We start from the raw sequence: 20,436 nt of genomic DNA on the forward strand, positions 1-20,436 counted from the left end.
TAAATTTCTTCCACATTTAACATCTTTTGTGGAAAACAGAACAGTATTTGCCCTATAGAAAATACTGCTCTTGTATAACCAAAGCCAGAGCCAACCAGGATCCATATCTGGCATTGGAATAATTAGAAGATCTACCACAAACCACAAAATGTGAGGTCAAAGCTAAATAACACATTCACGTGTATCTAATTAGGCAGGCCTTCGTACTACATACTTGAAGGTAAATTTCAAGAAAATTGGACAGAAAATTGGATCATGTATGCTAAATGAAAAAGCCACTTTGTGCTCATGCTGAGATTATTGAAAGCATTTCTTATGTGTGTTGACTTGTAATAAACTTGGATCATGTATGGCCAGCCAAACACTCATTCATTAGGGAACTGGTGATTTTGGTTTAGGAACCTACAGACCCAATTAATTACTTTGCTGGGCGTTTTCCTATACTGGGTGGGTGTAGTTTAACCAAGGTTATATAAATGGATGATTAAGAGCAGCTCATTTGGCCTATGGCAGGGCCACATGTCTTTATGTCCGAATTTGCTTTTGGGGGTGGGGGGGGGGGGGTTTGCTGGCATGCCTAAGGACCCATATTGCAGTAAGTGTATTTTGTTGGATGAATACTTTCCATGCTCTAAATGTTTTGTATAGTTTTTGCAAAGTGTGTCTTTATGTACTCTATACATGTGTTTTTTTTATTTTCATGCCTCTGTGTAGCTGTATGTTCTACTGATTTGATGGTATTTAAATGGAAAGGTAGGCTCATGCAAACAATAAACATAAAAGTATGTTGGGTATGTTTTATGCTTAATACTAAGGTGTCTACAATTTATTTTGCTTGACTTTTGGATATTGTAAGCTCTATCCATCATATGTTGTATCTTTGCACTGTAATTTGAATAAAGATTACTTGATTTGGGGGTTTTGAGGGGGGGGGGGGACATTTCACATTTCACATGCCTGCTTGAGTGATTACTGATGTTTTATACATGTTCAATAAAGCTTATTCACTTGTACACAGCTCCTGGTTTTTTGTATTATTTTCTTCATATTTGTCTGGATGTAATTCAGATATATTTTGTGTCTATTGAATGTAATTAGTGTTGAGCGAACACGGACTGTATTATTCGGGGTCCATACCGGATAATTGGTATTTTGTTACCTGTGTTCGGTAATTTTATTTCCTGTTTTGTATGTAATGGTGCGCTTTTAATGGCGGGCTTTCAACAGCCAATCAACAACTGGTGTGCGCCATCACAGCCATACCTACTAATGTATTAGTAGCTGTGATTGGCCAGCTGAAGCATGTGACCCAGGTCTTTATAAGCTCAAGAGACACAGCGCGGTGTGTCAGTCTGCTGTAGTGTAGGGAGAGAGCACACAGAACGGTGCTGGCTGCTGCTGATTAGGGACAGACAGGGTAAAACAACATTGTGCTGAAAAGAATGCAGGGACAGGTCGGAGTGTAGGCAGGAAAAGATATTTGAGCATTTTAGGGACAGGCTGGAGAGATTAGGCAGGGAGAAATTAGGAGACACAGGACAGAACAATCATCCGTTAGCGATCTACATCGATTTTGCTGTGTGGGGGGTGGTGCAGTGAACAATCTTTTTGCCCTCACTTGAGCCCACTGAGGAGGAGGAGGAGGGAGGAAAAATATATTTTTATCAGTCTGTTGTGTGCAGCGTTCAGCTATATTTTACTACAGATTGCTGTTCTAATCTGCTATTTAAAAATTACAAATTTAAGGGGGAATTTTTTTTTAAGAGCACTTGCCATGCTCTTAACTAGATTTTGCTGCCATTTGCAGCACTCTAGCCTTTTCCATTGGTTTTTTAGAGCCATTTTAGTGCCTGAAAGTTCGGGTCCCCATTGACATCAATGGGGTTCGGTGTCCGGGTAAAGTTCGAATAAAGTCCAGGACACGGACCCGGACTTTTTTTTCAAGTTCGGCCGAGCCCGCCGAACACGGACATCCAGGTGTCCGCTCAACTCTAAATGTAATCCATTTCTTGTATTTTTTGTGTGTGTGTGCAATGGCAGTACAGTATGAACATTGGTAGGGTTTCTCCCTTTACTCCAGCAAAGTGTGTATTGGTGTGTATGGCGGGGGGATGGGGTGTGTGTGTGGGGGGGAGGAGGAGTGTGTGTGTGTGTGGGGGAGGAGGAGGAGTGTGTGTGTGGGGGGGGGAGGAGGAGTGTGTGTGTGGGAGGGGGAGGAGGAGTGTGTGTGGGGGGGAGGAAGGAGTGTGTGTGTGTGGGGGGGGAGGAAGGAGTGTGTGTGGGGGGGAGGAGGAGTGTGTGTGTGTGTGGGGGGAGGAGGAGGAGGTGTGTGTGTGTGGGGGGGAGGAGTGTGTGTGTGGGGGGGAGGAGGAGGAGTGTGTATGTGTGGGGGGGAGGAGGAGGAGTGTGTGTGTGTGTGGGTGTAGGGGGAGGAGGAGGAGTGTGTGTGTGAGTGGGTGTGGGTGTGGGGGGGGAGGAGTGTGTGGGTGTGGGGGGAGGAGTGTGTGTGGGGGGGGGGCTAAAATGTAAGAAATAAAAGTAAAAGGGGAAGAGATCTGTCACGAAATGTATGTCTGGTTGCCTCCATCCCAAAATATGTATTGTGGAAAAGGGGGGGCTGTGGGACTTTAAATGAGTTTTGCAACCAGGCATATGTGTTTCCAAATGAGTATCATATAAAGCCCCTACACAAGGAGGGGAACCCATCAAGAGCTGACATAATTGTACAGATTTAATAAACCATATTTATTTTTCACATATATATTACAAAATGGAGATAATGCACTCATTTCATATACAATAAAATCCATAAAATGAATAGGTTACATCTGACATAAATTTCTCTATAGATACATGATCTGGAAACATGAGATACTTGAATACAGCTGAGTAAATATAGGCTCTACGCATTTCGTGGACCTCCGTCCACTCATCAGGAGCTTGAAGAAAAACAGTATCTAAAAATACATAAAAAATCTCAATTATACCAAAGTAATATTGAGGAAAAAAAGGAAGAAAAAAGGAAAAAGGGGAAAAAAAGGGAATACATTTAAACTGGAATGGGCACTACCTGAAAAGGTGTCACATATCCTGAAGTATTCCAATTGGGAAAATTGAAAAACTAAGGCTGATCCGAGAAATGCCTGACCCGGGGCTGAGGCATGGACATCATCCAGCACACGGGGGAGAAGAAGCAGCAACGAAGTGAAGAGCCAGTGGGTGGTTGATAATAAGGCAGATGTATTTGAATCAAAAGAATCTATAAATATATAATGCTTGATTTAATTGTTATATATTCCTTTCAAAATAAGGAAACTAATTGATCTCAAAACCACCACCAGATCTGTGAGAACATAATGAAAGCCAGAGAGTCTGGGAACCATTGCCGGAAAAAGTGAACATCCAGATAAAGAAGGGTGCAGAAAGAGCGGTAGAACCAGGCTGCAAATCTCCAAGTGGGGAGACAAATGAAAAAGTGGTGGAAACGTGGCCAAACCACAAGAGAAAGAATGAAACAGAAAAGAGGGTGAGAAGGCAAGGAAATGGAAAGGGTGCATGTCTGTCCCATAGTGGACGGGAAAAAAGATGTGCATAAAGTGAATATAAAGTGGGTTAAAACAGAAACAGAAGGATACATACCACAATGTACACCTCCACAATGGGAGGATAAGAGGATTTAATGGCAAAGTGAGCTGAAATAACCCAACTGCATGTCCCGATGGGCGAGGATGAGTCCATGCCAACGCCATAATGGCGTCTGATCTATATAGGCGGAAGTCAAACCTCCCACAACCGGTCAGCTGACCGGATGTTGGTCGGAGAGGAACCGCCACAGACGCAGATGAAAGAAGCGTAACCATGGAAATATGACGCCAGAGGGCGCCAACCCCATGGAGAGCAGATAATGGCGCCGATGGTTGTAGCACAGCCCGACCCCCCACCTGGATGCAGAGAGGTAGAGGCAGGTACAAGGGAGGAGCGACTAACAACCATCGCAGCCCCGGAACCGGAATCTCGGACCAGCTCCCGTGATTCAGGTCCACTCTAAATTGGGGACAAAAAATAGGGAAGCACAAATGGCTAACAAAAAAAGGATGATAAAAAAACAATATTATTGTAAAATAAAAATAAGAATAAAATATACTATAAAGATTAAAGTGGCAGACCTCTCCAGTAAACGGGTGTCTTCCACCCAAACTATTTGCGAAAAAGAAAAAGGGGAAGAGATCTGTCACGAAATGTATGTCTGGTTGCCTCCATCCCTAAATATGTATTGTGGAAAAGGGGGGGCTAGGGACTTTAAATGAGTTTTGCAACCAGGCATATGTGTTTCCAAATGAGTATCATATAAAGCCCCTACACAAGGAGGGGAACCCATCAAGAGCTGACATAATTGTACAGATTTAATAAACCATATTTATTTTTCACATATATATTACAAAATGGGGATAATGCACTCATTTCATATACAATAAAATCCATAAAATGAATAGGTTACATCTGACATAAATTTCTCTATAGATACATGATCTGGAAACATGAGATACTTGAATACAGCTGAGTAAATATAGGCTCTACGCGTTTCGTGGACCTCCGGAGCTTGAAGAAAAACAGTATCTAAAAATACATAAAAAATCTCAATTATACCAAAGTAATATTGAGGAAAAAAAGGAAGAAAAAAGGAAAAAGGGGAAAAAAAGGGAATACATTTAAACTGGAATGGGCACTACCTGAAATGGTGTCACATATCCTGAAGTATTCCAATTGGGAAAATTGAAAAACTAAGGCTGATCCGAGAAATGCCTGACCCGGGGCTGAGGCATGGACATCATCCAGCACACGGGGGAGAAGAAGCAGCAAAGAAGTGAATCCCCATCGGGACATGCAGTTGGGTTATTTCAGCTCACTTTGCCATTAAATCCTCTTATCCTCCCATTGTGGAGGTGTACATTGTGGTATGTATCCTTCTGTTTCTGTTTTAACCCATTTTATATTCACTTTATGCACATCTTTTTTCCCGTCCACTATGGGACAGACATGTACCCTTTCCATTTCCTTGCCTTCTTACCCTCTTTTCTGTTTCATTCTTTCTCTTGTGGTTTGGCCACGTTTTCACCACTTTTTCATTTGTCTCCCCACTTGGAGATTTGCAGCCTGGTTCTACCGCTCTTTCTGCACCCTTCTTTATCTGGATGTTCACTTTTTCCGGCAATGGTTCCCAGACTCTCTGGCTTTCATTATGTTCTCACAGATCTGGTGGTGGTTTTGAGATCAATTAGTTTCCTTATTTTGAAAGGAATATATAACAATTAAATCAAGCATTATATATTTATAGATTCTTTTGATTCAAATACACCTGCCTTATTATCAACCACCCACTGGCTCTTCACTTCTTTGCTGCTTCTTCTCCCCCGTGTGCTGGATGATGTCCATGCCTCAGCCCCGGGTCAGGCATTTCTCGGATCAGCCTTAGTTTTTCAATTTTCCCAATTGGAATACTTCAGGATATGTGACACCATTTCAGGTAGTGTAGGGTAAATGGAGGTAATTGGAGCTGTCAGACGTATAAATTAGGGAATATAAATATGTCTATGGGTACACTGATGATATAAAGTGAATAAATAGAAAGTGTCAGATAAAAACGTGATATAGTGGATCCTTATAAAGTGTAAAATATATATATATAAAAATAATTAATAAAAATCTTATCGTGATATATGTGTAAATATAAATAATAAAATATTAAAAATCCATTCAGTGTGTGATCCTAAAAGGTATAAGTATGATTCAATTCCAAATTAAATTACTAAAATCAATGCATAAAGTGGTGTGTTGCATACATTAAATAACCACAATAAATAAATAAGGTGCTAGTAGTCAAGTCTATAGATGTGCTAGTGAGCCAAACAGTATATAGCAATATATAAATTTATATGTAGAAAATCAAATCATAAATAGTGTCCCAGCAATTTGAATAAAGAATGTCCATATAGGTAACCGTAAAATACTGGCGCCACAAATATAAATAAGTCCCAAGATGTAAAAGGAGAAGAGATTAACAGGAAAAAGTGGATTCCAGGGGTTCCAAAATGATGGGGGTGCTCAATAAAGGAATAAGTGCTCCCCTCCTATTACTCCCGCACTCACCAGATGGCGGTACCCCCACAGGGGTAAACAGCGTTTGGGGTGACTCTCAGAGGTCCCTCCGAAGGCTGGCTAATAATCCACTTAATCCCGACCTCTTATAGTATACTTTTCTCCAGGGAAAGTTGATAGATAAAAAACTCCTCTTAAGTACTCCGATATAGGTGTGAGAGATCCGGATGAGGGAAGAAAGAAAAGGGCTCCAATAGTGAAGTATTGCAGTACAAAAGTGCTTTATTAAACATAAGATTACAATACTCACATTCAGTATAAGAGAAAATGTGCACGTATGTCCTAGGGACCGCAACACCCTCGTGTAGCGGTAGTTCCGGGACGCGGTGCGTTCCACCGGCCGGATGTGCGTCTCAGTCAACAGGAAGCAGATCTGACGTGACCACGCTCTACGCGTTTCGTCATCAATGACGTCATCAGGACCATTTCAGGTAGTGCCCATTCCAGTTTAAATGTATTCCCTTTTTTTCCCCTTTTTCCTTTTTTCTTCCTTTTTTTCCTCAATATTACTTTGGTATAATTGAGATTTTTTATGTATTTTTAGATACTGTTTTTCTTCAAGCTCCTGATGAGTGGACGGAGGTCCACGAAACGCATAGAGCCTATATTTACTCAGCTGTATTCAAGTATCTCATGTTTCCAGATCATGTATCTATAGAGAAATTTATGTCAGATGTAACCTATTCATTTTATGGATTTTATTGTATATGAAATGAGTGCATTATCCCCATTTTGTAATATATATGTGAAAAATAAATATGGTTTATTAAATCTGTACAATTATGTCAGCTCTTGATGGGTTCCCCTCCTTGTGTAGGGGCTTTATATGATACTCATTTGGAAACACATATGCCTGGTTGCAAAACTCATTTAAAGTCCCACAGCCCCCCCCCCCTTTTCCATAAGAAATAAATGTGTGTATGTATATATTTAGCTAAAAATATATATAAATTAAGGAATAATACAAAATTTCCATTCAGCCTCTGTGGATGAATGTAACCAAAACATTTAATAAAAAATCACTAAAAATGATTACTAAATAAAAGATTGCTACAGCGCTCACTCACCTTTTTAGTTGGCCTAGGTCAGTGATGATGAACCTTGGCAACACAGGTGTTTTGTAACATTTCCCATGATGCTCACCTACACTGCAGAGTACATGAGCATTATGGGAAATGTAGGGCAAAAACATCTAGCGGGGGGGGGGGTTAAGGGTTACCATCACTGGCCTAGGTAAAACATTTCCAATACATTTTAGTTGTCTGTGTGCACCATTTCCATTTTTAAAATAAAGCAAAATCTCTTTACAATAAATTGCAAATGGCACATTGGCGTTCGCCCTGGACCAGAAATGACACCAAATTGGCTTGCACACATTCCAGCAAGTGGTCACAATCAACTGGCTAATCATGGTGAGGGCCACTTTCAGCTGTGGAAAAATGGCATTCATATGCAAAGTAAGTGTGTGTGTGGGGGGGGGGGGGGGTCTGTGCTTATAATCAGAGCATTGATTACCAGTGCAGACCCTTGGGGATGCCACTAGAGCCACCAGGGATTGCTGACCCATGGCCACCAGGGATGCCCACCCATGCCACCATTGATGCCAATCAGTGCTCAGGGAACCTGTTAGTGCCCTCCTCATCAGTGCTGCCCATCATTACTATCTATCAGTGCTGCCCACCAGTGCCAATCATTGCCCATCAGTGCCACCTATCAATGGCCATCAATGCTGCATATCAGTGCCGCCTATCAGTGTCCATCAGTGCTGCATATTAGTGTCTCATCAGTGCCTGCCAGCGCAGCCTCATCAATGCTCGTCAGTGCAACCAAAGACATATTGATTTACCAAATTTTATTACATAAACAAAAACAAATTTTTTTTAGGGGTCAAACATTTAGGTCTTCTTTTTGCCAATAAAAAAAAAACCTTGCAGTGATCAAATACCACCAAAAGAAAGCAATATTTGTGTGAAAATAATGTCATACATTTGTGTTAGGTACAGGGTTGCATGACCGCGCAATTGTCATTCAAAATGCAACAGTATAAAAAGCTGAAAACTGGCCTGGGCAGGAAGGGGTGTAACTGCCCTGTAAGGAAGTGGTTAACTATTGAAACATGGGAATAAATATTCCATGATTAATCATGCTCAGCTCAATGTTTTAGTGGTTAGTGTTCCTGTCTATAAACACTGAGAGCATGAGTTCAAATCCCAAGTGTGCCATCACCTCCTTAAATTTTAGACAACTGTAAATAAATACTGAAACTTGGCAAATGCATAATTGCACCCTGCACATATGCATGTCTGTTTCTTGAATATACATGGCCATTGACATGCAATTTTAGGTGATGTAGCCAATGTATTACTATGTGGCCAAAAAAAATAATGACACACAACTGTGAGCACACAGGGTGTTATCATGGTTGGGCCTTGAACTCATGATCTAGCAATCTTTGGCTATGAGCATAGCCCACTACACCAAAGTGCTGAATACAATCAGATATTCCTGAAATTTTCAGATGAATAAAGAATGAAGATTGCTAATTAGAAAGCTGTGTAGTCTGCTATTAGTAAATCTAAAGGTTAAAACACATAAGATACATAACTATACCTTACAATTAAAATAAACCATAATAGATGACATTGCTGTGTAATAGTGATTCAGAATAGACAAATTTCCTTTTATGAAAAACACAAAGGGATTTAAGTTAACTCCAAACCCAAATTCAGTCTAAGTTAACTCCAACTCCGAATTCACTAAAGCGCCTAGTTGAAGGTTTAACTCCAGCCACTTCACCTAATTAGGATTAATGAGTTTAGGCTGGAGTTATTTCTGGAGAAGTGAGCAGCTCTACTCCAAACTTATAGTGAATTAGGCCCTGATTATCTTGTACACTAAAGATAGTTTTTTAACATACACATTCAAACACACACACATATATTTTGACAGGGCCACAATCGCATTGAAAGGGCCACCTTGCATTTCTGCTTTTGATAGCCTCTATACTCTCTTTATGTGGTTAAGATTTCACTGATATCACACAAAATGTGCTCATGCTCTGAAATAATTGTTGGACAAGTCGATTTGAAATAGACTAAGCGTAGAACAGTTATTAATTATATGAATTTAAATTATTTTTATTACAGGATACTTTTGAAAATAGTTGATGGTGCCTAGCTCCATTTTTAGGTTTTGAAATGCCATTCTATTTTTTTCAATGCAATCAAGGCATTTATGTAAAGATCCACATATCTAGATCATTAGTATTTTGAGTCTTTATATTGCTAGATCTATAAAATATTTGGTTGACCACAATTTAGGTTCAGTGGCCTGATCAAGAATGGTTACCTGTATGCAGTTCCAGACTTCTGTGAGTATTGGAGGTTGATAGGGAATGAATACGGCTCTGATTATTTGCACTATACAGCGTGCACATTACTGTTGCTCATTTAAATGTTAAATTTAATGTTCTTCTATTGTTCAAGTCAACCTACATGAAAATTAGTATCATTCACACACATATATATATATATATATATATATATATATATATATATATATAAACATGGGTGTGCGCATGCCTATTGCATTAGGAGAAGGATAAGGGGGGAGAAGGAGGACGGTAGAAGGAGGAGGGGAGGAAGAAGGAGGAGGGGAGGAAGGAGTAGGAGGGGGGAGGGGGGAGAAGAGGGAGGGGGGAGAAGAGGGAGGGGGGAGAAGGAGGAGGGGGAGAAGAGGGAGGGAAGAGAAAGAGGAGTGGGAGAGAAGAGGGAGGAGGGCAGGGGAGAAGAGAGAGGAGGGGGGGAGGGGGAGGAGGGCAGGGGAGAAGAGAGAGGAGGGGGAAGAAGAGGGAGGAGGGTGGGGGAGAAGGAGGGAGGAGGAGGGGGGAGAAGAGGGAGGAGGAGTGGGGAGGGAGGGGATGAAGAGGGAGGAGGGCTGGGGGGAGAAGAGGGGGGAGAAGAGGGAGAAGAGGGAGGAGGACTGGGGGGAGAAGATGGAGGAGGGGGGAGAAGAGGGAGGAGGGGGAGAAGGAGAAGAGGGAGGAGGGAGAGAAGGAGAAGAGGGAGGAGGGGGAGAAGGAGAAGAGGAAGGGGGAAGGAGAAGGCGGAGGGGGGGAGAAGAGGGAGGATGAGGAGGGGGAGAAGAGGGAGGAGGAGGTGGGAGAAGAGGGAGGAGGGGGAGAAGGAGAAGAGGGAGGAGGGGGGAGAAGGAGAAGAGGGAGGAGAGGGAGAAGGAGAAGAGGAAGGGGGGAGTAGGAGAAGAGGAAGGGGGGGAGAAGAGGGAGGAGGAGGGTGGGGAGAAGAGGGAGGGGGGAGAAGAGGGAGGAGGCGGGAGAAGAGTGACGAGGGGGGAGAGGAGGGAGGAGGACTGGGGGGGAGAAGAGGGAGGAGGAGGACTGGAAGGGAGAAGAGGGAGGAGGAGGACTGGGGGGGAGAAAAGGGAGGAGGAGGGGGGAGGAGAAGGAAAAGGAGGAGGGGGGTGAAGGAGGAGGGGAGGAAGGAAGAGCAGGGGGGATGAGGGGAGAAGAGGGAGGAGGGGGAGAAGAGGGAGGGGGGAGAAGGAGGAGGGGGGGAGAAGAGGGAGGAGGGGGGAGAAGAGGGAGGAGGGCAGGGGAGAAGAGAGAGGAGGGGGGGAAAGGGGGAGGAGGGCAGGGGAGAAGAGAGAGGAGGGGGAAGAAGAGGGAGGAGGGAGGGGGAGAAGGAGGGGGGGGAAGAGGGAGGAGGAGGGGGGAGGGAGGGGATGAAGAGGGAGGAGGACTGGGGGGGAGAAGAGGGGGAGAAGAGGGAGAAGAGGGAGGAGGACTGGGGGGGAGAAGATGGAGGAGGGGGGAGAAGAGGGAGGATGAGGAGAATGAGAAGAGGGAGGAGGGAGAGAAGGAAAAGAGGGAGGAGGGGGAGAAGGAGAAGAGGAAGGGGGAAGGAGAAGGCGGAGGGGGGGGGGGAAGAGGGAGGAGGAGGAGGGGGAGAAGAGGGAGGAGGAGGGGGGAGAAGAGGGAGGAGGGGGAGAAGGAGAAGAGGGAGGAGGGGGAGAAGGAGAAGAGGGAGGAGAGGGAGAAGGAGAAGAGGAAGGGGGGAGTAGGAGAAGAGGAAGGGGGGGAGAAGAGGGAGGAGGAGGGTGGGGAGAAGAGGGAGGGGGGAGAAGAGGGAGGAGGTGGGAGAAGAATGACGAGGGGGAGAAGAGGGATGAGGACTGGGGGGGAGAAGAGGGAGGAGGAGGACTGGAAGGGAGAAGAGGGAGGAGGAGAACTGGGGGGGAGAAGAGGGAGGAGGAGGGGGGAGGAGAAGGAGAAGGAGGAGGGGGGTGAAGGAGGAGGGGAGAAGGGAAGAGGAGGGGGGATGAGGGGAGAAGAGGGAGGAGGGGGAGAAGAGGGAGGGGGAGAAGGAGGAGGGGGGAGAAGAGGGAGGAGGGGGGGAGAAGAGGGCGGGGGAGAAGGAGAAGGAGGGGGGAGAAGGAGGGGGAGGGGGAAGGAGGAGGGGGGAGAATGAGGAGGAGGAGGGGGAGAAGGAGGAGGAGTGGGGAGGAGGAAGAGGGGGGAGAAGGAGGAGGGGGGAGAGGAGGTAGGAGGGGGGAGAAGGAGGGGGCAGAAGGGGGAGGGAGGGGGAAGAGGTAGGAGGGGGAGAAGGAGGAGAGGGAGAAGAGGGAGGAAGGGGGAGAAGGAGGAGGGGGGAGAAGAGGGAGGAGGGGGGAAGAGAGAGGGGGGGATAAGAGGGAGAGGAGGGGGGATAAGGGGGGAGAAGAGGGGGGAGGAGGGGGGAAAGGATGAGGAGGGAGGGAAAGAAGAAGGAGGGGGGAGAGGAAGGGGGAAGAAGAGGGGGGAGGAGAGGGAGAGGATGAGGAGGGAGGGAAAGAATGAGCGGGGAGAGGAAGGTGGTAGAGGAACGGGGGAGGGAAAGAAGGAGGGAGGAGAAGTGGGGAGGAGGGGGGAGAAGAGGGGGGATAGGATGAGGAGGGAGGGAAAGAAAGGGGGGAGAGGAGGAAGTGAGGAAGAGAGTGGGAGGGTGGGGGGACATTACACATTTGAGGAGCCTGAGGGCAGATCTTATACACTAACACTATACAGTTATAGAATGTCACTGTGTGTTCTTCACTCACCACCGGGGCTCTGCTGCTTCTGCATCCAAGGAGGACTCTGTGTCTATCAGGCACTAACCCTGCCTCAGCCACAGTGTCTCTAGTCCAGGCTCCAGCTGTCACACCAGGCACCGACAACGGAGCGCCCACTACTCATCTCGGATAGTCACGTGACTCTGGTTTGCCCCTGTACAAAGGGGAAGGGAGAAAGACGGAGCTGGCTGGCTGTACTGCTCTGGAATGGCATGGATGGGAGCCGGCCCTGATGGGAGGGGCAATCATCACTTCTGGCAAAAGAAATTAACTGAGAGAGAAAGACAGGTCACAGACCATGACCGATCGTAGAGGCACACATAGCCTCCGTTTTGCCAGGATACATGTCCTTCAGTGCTGCCGCTGCACTGTGCAGCGGCGGCGCCTTTATCATACTCAGCTACTGATCGGTCCAGAGCAGCTGTACAGGCAGTGACAGGAGACATACAGTAGGGAAACCAGCAGCCTGGTGCCCTAGGCGGCAGTGTGCTCTAGGTGGCTGCCTAATTTGCCTAGCGGTAGCACCGACCCTGGAAATGAGAGTATCGAAGCTGGCAGCACTGCAGAGAATTACAGTCCAGTCTCAAAAATATGTTTAGGTTTCAGTCATGGACACATAATCCAAAACCCAGACTGTCTGGGTGAAACCTAGACAGATGGCAACCCACTGTCTCCCCCAGCACTTGGTCCAGCCAGCTTCTTCTACCTGGGGCAAAGGGACTGGGTGCAGTGCTTCTTCTGCAGGAGGATCCTCTTAAGCTGAGAGCCTGGGGACCCAGTAATGTCCCTTTTACCTGGGACTGAGCCATGCAACAGAGTCCGGGGCACAAAAGGGACTCCGTCTGCACCCAAAAGTGGTTAAATAGTCCTTTTTTTGACCCAGTCCCTTAGATGAACAATGGGACCAGGGAAGGTTTTTTTAATAGCTGCAGAGCGGGGGTGCCCAGAATTTGAGAGTCTGACTCCTCACTCAGCCGGGCCCCCCTGCTGAATTGGCAGGGCCGGGCAGAGGGATGCACATGGGGTGATTAGGATGTCCCAAGGCACTCCATGTGCAGTCTTATGATTGTAAATATGATTATATATGTCTAAGGTTGAGAATAGAATTACTAAATTCATTTGTAAAAAATCCCAACAGGATTGTCATGGTACTAGGTTTAGTTGAGAGCATATTCTCTTAAAAGGTCTCTAAGATTTATTTGTATATCATTCAAATAATCCCCCCCCCAAAAAAAAAAAGAAGAAAGAACCATCAATCATATTATTTTTGTTTCACATATATAGACCACTGGCTCTAGCCCACCAAATATATTCTAAATATTTTATATGCTTGTCAGTCAACTGCATAAAAAGCATATGTTAAATATATATATAAAAAGGTGGTACAAAAATCTATGGTGGGAGGAGTTCTGTTCTTCTACAGGAGCTGAGTGGGGACTATCAAATACTGTATAGCATTTATTTTCCACTTGGGGGTATTCCTTTAGTCAGAGTTTTGTTTTGCCATGCACGGGGGGGGGGGGGGGTTCTGCCTGCAGCAACAAGTTCTCCTCCTCCTTTCTCTTCCACTCCCCACATTTTCTATTGGCAATCAATAGTGCCTGCAACTCCCCCACCTCTGCTCGAACCACCCCAACCTGGAATGAGCAACCTTTTGCTAGTAGATCTTGAACTGATAAAAATATAAAATCTAGTCCTATCGTGACTTTATCTGCATGTGTACATGATACAACAGAGGAAATTTAGAAAATTGTTTCTAGTGATGATCTTCCATAAAGCATATACTGTACACGCTAAACTTATTATACAGTATCTTGGAGTTTTAAAGTGTTGATTTGTAGCATGCTTGGATAGTTTAATTTCTATAGCCAGAAATCAACAATTTAAACAAAATAGATACAAAGAAAGCCACTACACAATAAATTAGAATGAACATTGTTTATTATTTTTTTAAACCAGTTTAGTTTTTAATTTCACAAGTGCACTTTTAATTTCCTGATTTTTCAAGCTGTAGATGACAGGATTCAAGACAGGAACCAATACTGCATAGAGCAGAGCAATAAACTTGTCATACTTTGGGGTGTAACTAGCAGTGGGTCTCATGTACAAACAAATAATTGTCCCATAAAATATAACAACACAGGTCAAATGGGAGGAGCAGGTGGAAAAGGCCTTACGGCGGCCTTCTGCTGACTTTATCTTAATGATGGTAGAAATAATAAATATATATGACACCAAAGTAAGCATAAAGGCAGCAGATAATATAAGGCCACCTTCTAGATAGTTTATCAGTTCAACCTTAGAATTGTCACTGCAGGAGATCTTCAGTAATGGAATCACATCACAAAAGAAATGGTTAATAAGGTTGGAGGCACAAAATGATAGTTTGGATATAAGGACAGCATGGCCACTAGGGTCTACAAACCCAATAGTCCAAGCTGTGATTGCAAGGCCAGCAGATTGCTTCAGACTCATCAGAATAACATAGTGTAGAGGATGACAGATCGCCACATAGCGATCATAGGCCATGGATGTCAATAGGAGGACTTCAGCACAGGCCATGGCTAAAAAGAAGTACATTTGATATATGCATCCCCAAAATGAGATGGTGTTGTTTTTGCTCGTTAACATGTTTAATAATTTAGGTAAAATAGTAGTGGTATAAGCAATGTCAATAACTGAGAGGTTCATTAAAAATAAATACATTGGAGTATGAAGATGCGAATTACAACTGATCACACAAAAAATGCTGGCATTTCCAAAGATGATAATAAGGTAAATAAAAAGGAAAACAATAAAAATTGGAAACCAAAGTTCTGGTATGTCTGATAAGCCTTCAATTGTAAAATATGCTGGGTTTGAGAGAGGTTTTGAGGTATTTTGATACATTTCTAAATTGGAAAAAAACAGCTTGATGTATTACTAATACTTAATATTTATGACAGAGCCAGCGAGAGGAACCACAAGGACTGACAAGATGGATAAAGCATTCACCTCTTTTGATGGTCAAATTCTTGCAGCAGGTGGGGTGAGGAGAATCAGCAGCTTTTCCGTACACAGGCCCCTGTAACGGTAAATAAATAAATGCTTTTTGTACAGATGAACTTTTTTTGTGAAAGTGACCCTGTGGTGACAGATTAGAATAAGTATTTTACTAATTCTGATACAGTATATCTAAAGCCAATGCTTTTTTTTTTTACTTTGGATAGATTGGGGGATTGTTAAAAATTGTGTATTTTTTATAATTTATTGTCTTAATATTGATATTTCTCCTTACTTTCTTTCCTGAAGACTCAAGTGAGAGAATATTTTTCCAACGTGAGAGAAATTCCATCTTGGACAGATGCCACAGGAACCAGTATCCCCCTGAAGATTTCCCCTCTTTTCATTTTTTGGGGGAAATTCAACATTTAGGATTTACCTTTTACTTTAATTCCTGGTGACACTGGTAAACAGAAGAGAGTGATTTCCATATCAAACACACAGACAGCATCAAAAACCTAACATTGGTTCTTTGTTCCAGTTACTATACTGACATTTTTAGACAGATCTCACTCCTGTATACCTTTTATGGACTAGAGTAATTTCTTACATTCACTATAGGCTTATTGATTGGAAAATAACATAAAATAACAAAATGATACATTTATTAATTCTTCAAGTTCAAACAATTCTTCTTTTACTAATATAGTCTTGCAATAATTATTTTATTTTCTACGCATTCAATAGACAAAAATATATAACTTAAAAAGAAAGTTTTTTTAATTTGCCAAGTGTTAGTTTCAAAACAAGCACAGTTACTGTAGATACAAAATTATAACTGTTATTTTAAATTTCTTCACATTTATATGAAATTATAATTTTGGTAGAAAAGTTATTTACTAAGGCATTTTGTTTAATATGACATTTAAAAAATAATAAACTAAAGAAACAAAAATGAAAAAAAGGTTACATATTTAAGTGTGTCTATGGTCAAAATGCAAAATCATGTATTTATTTCCACATTGTATTTCAATTATTTCTAGCCTACTCCTAATAATCTGAATGATCTTTAATTTTCAAGCATATTTCCACTTTTGCAATAAAATTTAAGAAGACGCTGCAGCGTATTGATATGATATTTATTGCACTGTGACTGTATAATTTATTGCATGTATTTGGTTTGTTCACACCCTGCATCGCTGGTATTTATATAATTATATATTATTTGTATGTTGGATGTAGTAGCTGATTTAGAATTATTTTTTATTTCATTTTTGGGTTGCTTAACGTGGAGTGGTGATATTTTCATGATTGTCATGAGAGAACCATAAAGACTGCCATTACTGACCTATCTTTTCCAAAATGCTATTTGTGTGGTTGTCATGCTGATCTTCTCACTATAACCCCCCATATAATTCATCAGGAACAAATGTCCTGATAAAGAATTCTGAAATTACTCTGACTTTCCTGGCCTGAATGCTAATGCCAATGATTAAGCACAACAGCTAGACGTGCAATTTGTTTCCTTATGAATTGAAATACAGATCCAATTTTTGTTATTTGGAGATTTGGAGGTATCTGAATCCCTGAATCACAATAGTAATTAATTTCAGCAAATCTGCGGCTATGCAGGGGGTTCTTTACAGTAAGGGCTACAAGACTGTGGAATTCTCTACCACAAATGGTAGTAACTGCGGGGAGCATGGCTAAGTTTAAAAGACTCTTGGACATACATCTCAAGGATCAAAACATTCAGGGGTATGGCAAATGATTACAAACACAAACATCTACACAGGTTGAACTGGATGGACTATTGTCTTTATTCAACCTTAACTTCTACGTAACAAATCAAAAATAAATTATACAGAAACAATGGAATTAATTTTTTTCATTTGTCTCATTCTGACCATTTATTAATGTTCGAAGCATCTGAAAAAACTAACGGCAAAACAAATTATTTATGTTGCATTACCATTTTAATTTATTTATAAAAAATATACTACAGCACATATGAAATGGAAATATATTGCAATAAATACAGTAAGGTATGAAAGTAAAATAAGATGATGATTCATACTTAGACTGCTTTTACACTGCTCTGTTGCAAAAATGCAGGGAAAACATATACTCCTTTTTTTCTGCGTGATTGCCTCGTTTTTGTTACAGTGCATCACTGATGCGTTTTTGCTACGCTTGCGTTGCATTTTTCCCTCTGAACACGTAACTGGACGAAGCACTTCCCATGGGTGCATTGCATTTTTGATGCATTTTTGCCCCGTTTTTGCAACAGTGTGAAAGCAGCCTAAAAACACAACTGAAGTAGAAAGGACCAATGTGAAGAGTTCATTGGATTTAAAGTGATGCATTTTTAATGCATTTTTCTTCAATTTTTTTAAACTGAAAAACTGATCAAAAACTGATCAGTGTCAAAGGGACCTTATTGTGTTTGGGTTCGATGGAGGTGGATCCATTAGAATCTCTGAATCATAACATAACAAATGAATCCCAAATTAATTTTGTTCCATTCGTTATTTTTTGGTAAATCCACCTCCATCCAACCCAACCCAGAGTACATAAGTAATCTCCCAAAATAACAAATTATTATTATTGATAAGAAGAATATAGCAGTCGTTCTAAAATAGGAATCAGACCGGACCCGTATTCCAATGTTACCCTATTTACTGACCTGTCACAACATACTATACAGGCCTGCAAACAAATGGGTACTTTAAACAAGCTTCTTCGTAATCTTCGTATTGCCTACCAATGGAGGTACCCGGCTAAACTGTTCATTACTTGGGATCACTCCACGCACTTAGTGAACTCGGTGGATGAAGGCATCAGATTAGCTAATAAGTGGAATCTGCTACCCCCTTCTGAGGGTTCTTGGAAGGATAAATCCCCCCAGTGGCTGTCTCACGCCTGATTGGGAAAAAGTGTCGGGTAGAATATCAATCCCCTCGTCCCCAGGATGCCTATTCTGTGAGCCGAACCTGAATGGGCTGTTAAATATCAAATGTTCTGTACATGATGTGAGCCGGATTTGGTGAACCCCCCGATATGATGCGCAGCATTTGCTGTCTAGTGAGCATACTCACAAAGTTGTTTTATAACTTATCATTATTTTTTGTTCTTATTTATTTTCTTCCCCCCCCCTATCCTCCACAAAGTCAAACATCTTCAACATGCCTGTCAAGCCTGACTGAGCAAGATTCCTGTGAGAAACTACTCTACTACTTAATAACTTGATAACCTCCAACACTGGTATGAACACTTTACCACACATATGCACCTGCAGACAGCTACTTACCCGGATATGTGGAGCCTTAACGCGCCTGCGATTTCCCCTACTCCCCAATGGGTGTTTAGTTAAAATCCTTAAATGCACATGGCCTCAATAGCCCTTTTAAGAGGAAATTGCTATGGCCGGAAGCTAACTCCCTGCATGCTGACATCCTTTGCATTCAAGAAACTAATTTTCACCGCGATAAAGCCCTAAAATGCACCAACAGATTCTACCCCTTCATCTACACAGCTAATGCCCCAGAGAAGAAAAAGGGGGTATTGATTGTGATTAAAAACACTGTGGTATTCACACTCCATGATGCTCTATCTGACCCTCATGGCCAATACTTTGTTTTGACGTGTGACGTGAACAATGTTGCTTATGCCATCGTGAACGTCTATGCACCTAATGTGGGTCAACTGTCTTTTCTGCGTAAACTTCTAAAAAAAAGTCAAACGCATTCATAAAGGTCATCTGTTCATGTGCGGAGACTTTAATTCTATTATTGACCCATCTATGGATACTACAGCAGCGAAACCCACTATGCACAGCCCTCTTTTGTCCTTCACTCACAAAGCACATCTGTATGACATCTGGAGGTGTTTGAACCCCACAGACAGAGACTACACCATCTTTTCTGTAGCGCACAGAACATATTCTAGGATAGATATGTGTTTTGTGGATTCTGGCCTTTTACAGCAGATGGCCCACGCAGAGATTCACTTGATTACCTGGTCGGACCACACCCCTGTTTCGGTGACTTTACAGGATGACCACATTCTGATTTAGCCTAAACTGTGGCGCAACAATACCTACCTGTTGTCGCCGCAGCGTATACAGAATACACTGAAATCCAACTTGCAAGAATTCTCCAGTCATAACTTGAGCTCCCATATGAACGTCTTTAATCTCTGGTGTGTGTATAAAGCTGTCAGTAGAGGTTTATTGATTCAAGTTTCTGCAAGGGAGAGGAGGCAGAGGGCGCATGCAATTGATACATTGCTGTCCCAAATTAAAGATCTGGAGCAACAGACCAAAAGAACCCCTATACCAAAACTGATTACTGAACTTCTTCAATGTAGGCAAAATCTCTGCCTACAATTGATGCAAGAACAGGAGAAATCCCTTAAGAAATGGAAAGCTAACTTTTACTCTCAGGGGAACAGGGCAGGAAAGCTTCTGGCTAATATGCTGAAAGCGTGTCAAATGAAAACAAAGTTGCCTTTGATTATAGATCCCTCTAGTGGATCTTGTGTGTTCCTACCTAAAGCCATAGCAAATGCTTTCCAAAAGTAATACCACTCTCTTTACAATCTAAAAGAGGACCCGGATACCCCTCAGCCCACAGCCGCTTCTATTCATAGTTTTCTGGAGTCTGCCTGTCTGCCAATGGTGGACGAGCCGACTTTGACCAAGCTGAATGAACCTATTACCTCTTTAGAAGTTAAATGAATTATTAAGTCCCTAGCTAACAATAAATCCCCTGGAGCTGATGGCTTCTCTGCCAATTACTATTAAGCCTTTGATGACATTCTTATCTCCCAAATGACAGCGATGTTCAATGCGGCAGCGACCTCTGCATCCTTCCAGTCTGAAATGCTCCAGGCAGTGTTAGTAACTTTGCCAAAGCCGGGGAAGAAGTCGGATCACCCTAACAATTTCAGACCAATATCACTACTAAATACTGATTTAAAGATTTATGCCAAAATACTGGCCAACCGTTTGGCTGTAGTGACACCCTCTCTTGTCCAAGCCGACCAAGTGGGCTTTGTCAAAGGCAGGCAGGCCCCCGATGGTACTCAAAGAATGTTTGACTTTCTCAAAATTGTAGAGACTCGTAAAACACCTTCAATTTTTTTGACATTAGACGCAGAAAAGGCGTTTGATAGGGTGCATTGGGGCCACTT

General features: G+C 42.8%; 2 protein-coding genes across 2 annotated transcripts in view; both read right to left on the bottom strand.

Annotated features, from left to right (window-relative positions):
* LOC309564243 (olfactory receptor 5AR1-like) overlaps positions 1-19,423 on the bottom strand; it is a gene marked incomplete at both ends in the record, with an annotated part of 59,748 nt that extends 40,325 nt beyond the window's left edge. The window contains 3 exons of the mRNA XM_082268869.1: positions 14,895-15,152; positions 15,256-15,325; positions 19,346-19,423. Of these exons, the coding sequence (XP_082124995.1) occupies positions 14,895-15,152; positions 15,256-15,325; positions 19,346-19,423 (406 nt within the window). The remainder of the gene's footprint in view (positions 1-14,894; positions 15,153-15,255; positions 15,326-19,345) is intronic.
* On the bottom strand, positions 14,212-14,823 carry LOC309563315 (olfactory receptor 8U9-like; the record flags this gene model as incomplete). The annotated part of the gene is made up of 1 exon (XM_082267714.1): positions 14,212-14,823. One exon carries the CDS (start codon positions 14,821-14,823, stop codon positions 14,212-14,214), a length of 612 nt encoding a protein of 203 aa, XP_082123840.1.
* Positions 19,424-20,436: the final 1,013 nt, after the last annotated feature.

This window comes from Pelophylax lessonae, assembly GCF_965119305.1.
Source record: "Pelophylax lessonae genome assembly, chromosome: 9".
Lineage (NCBI taxonomy): Eukaryota > Metazoa > Chordata > Amphibia > Anura > Ranidae > Pelophylax > Pelophylax lessonae.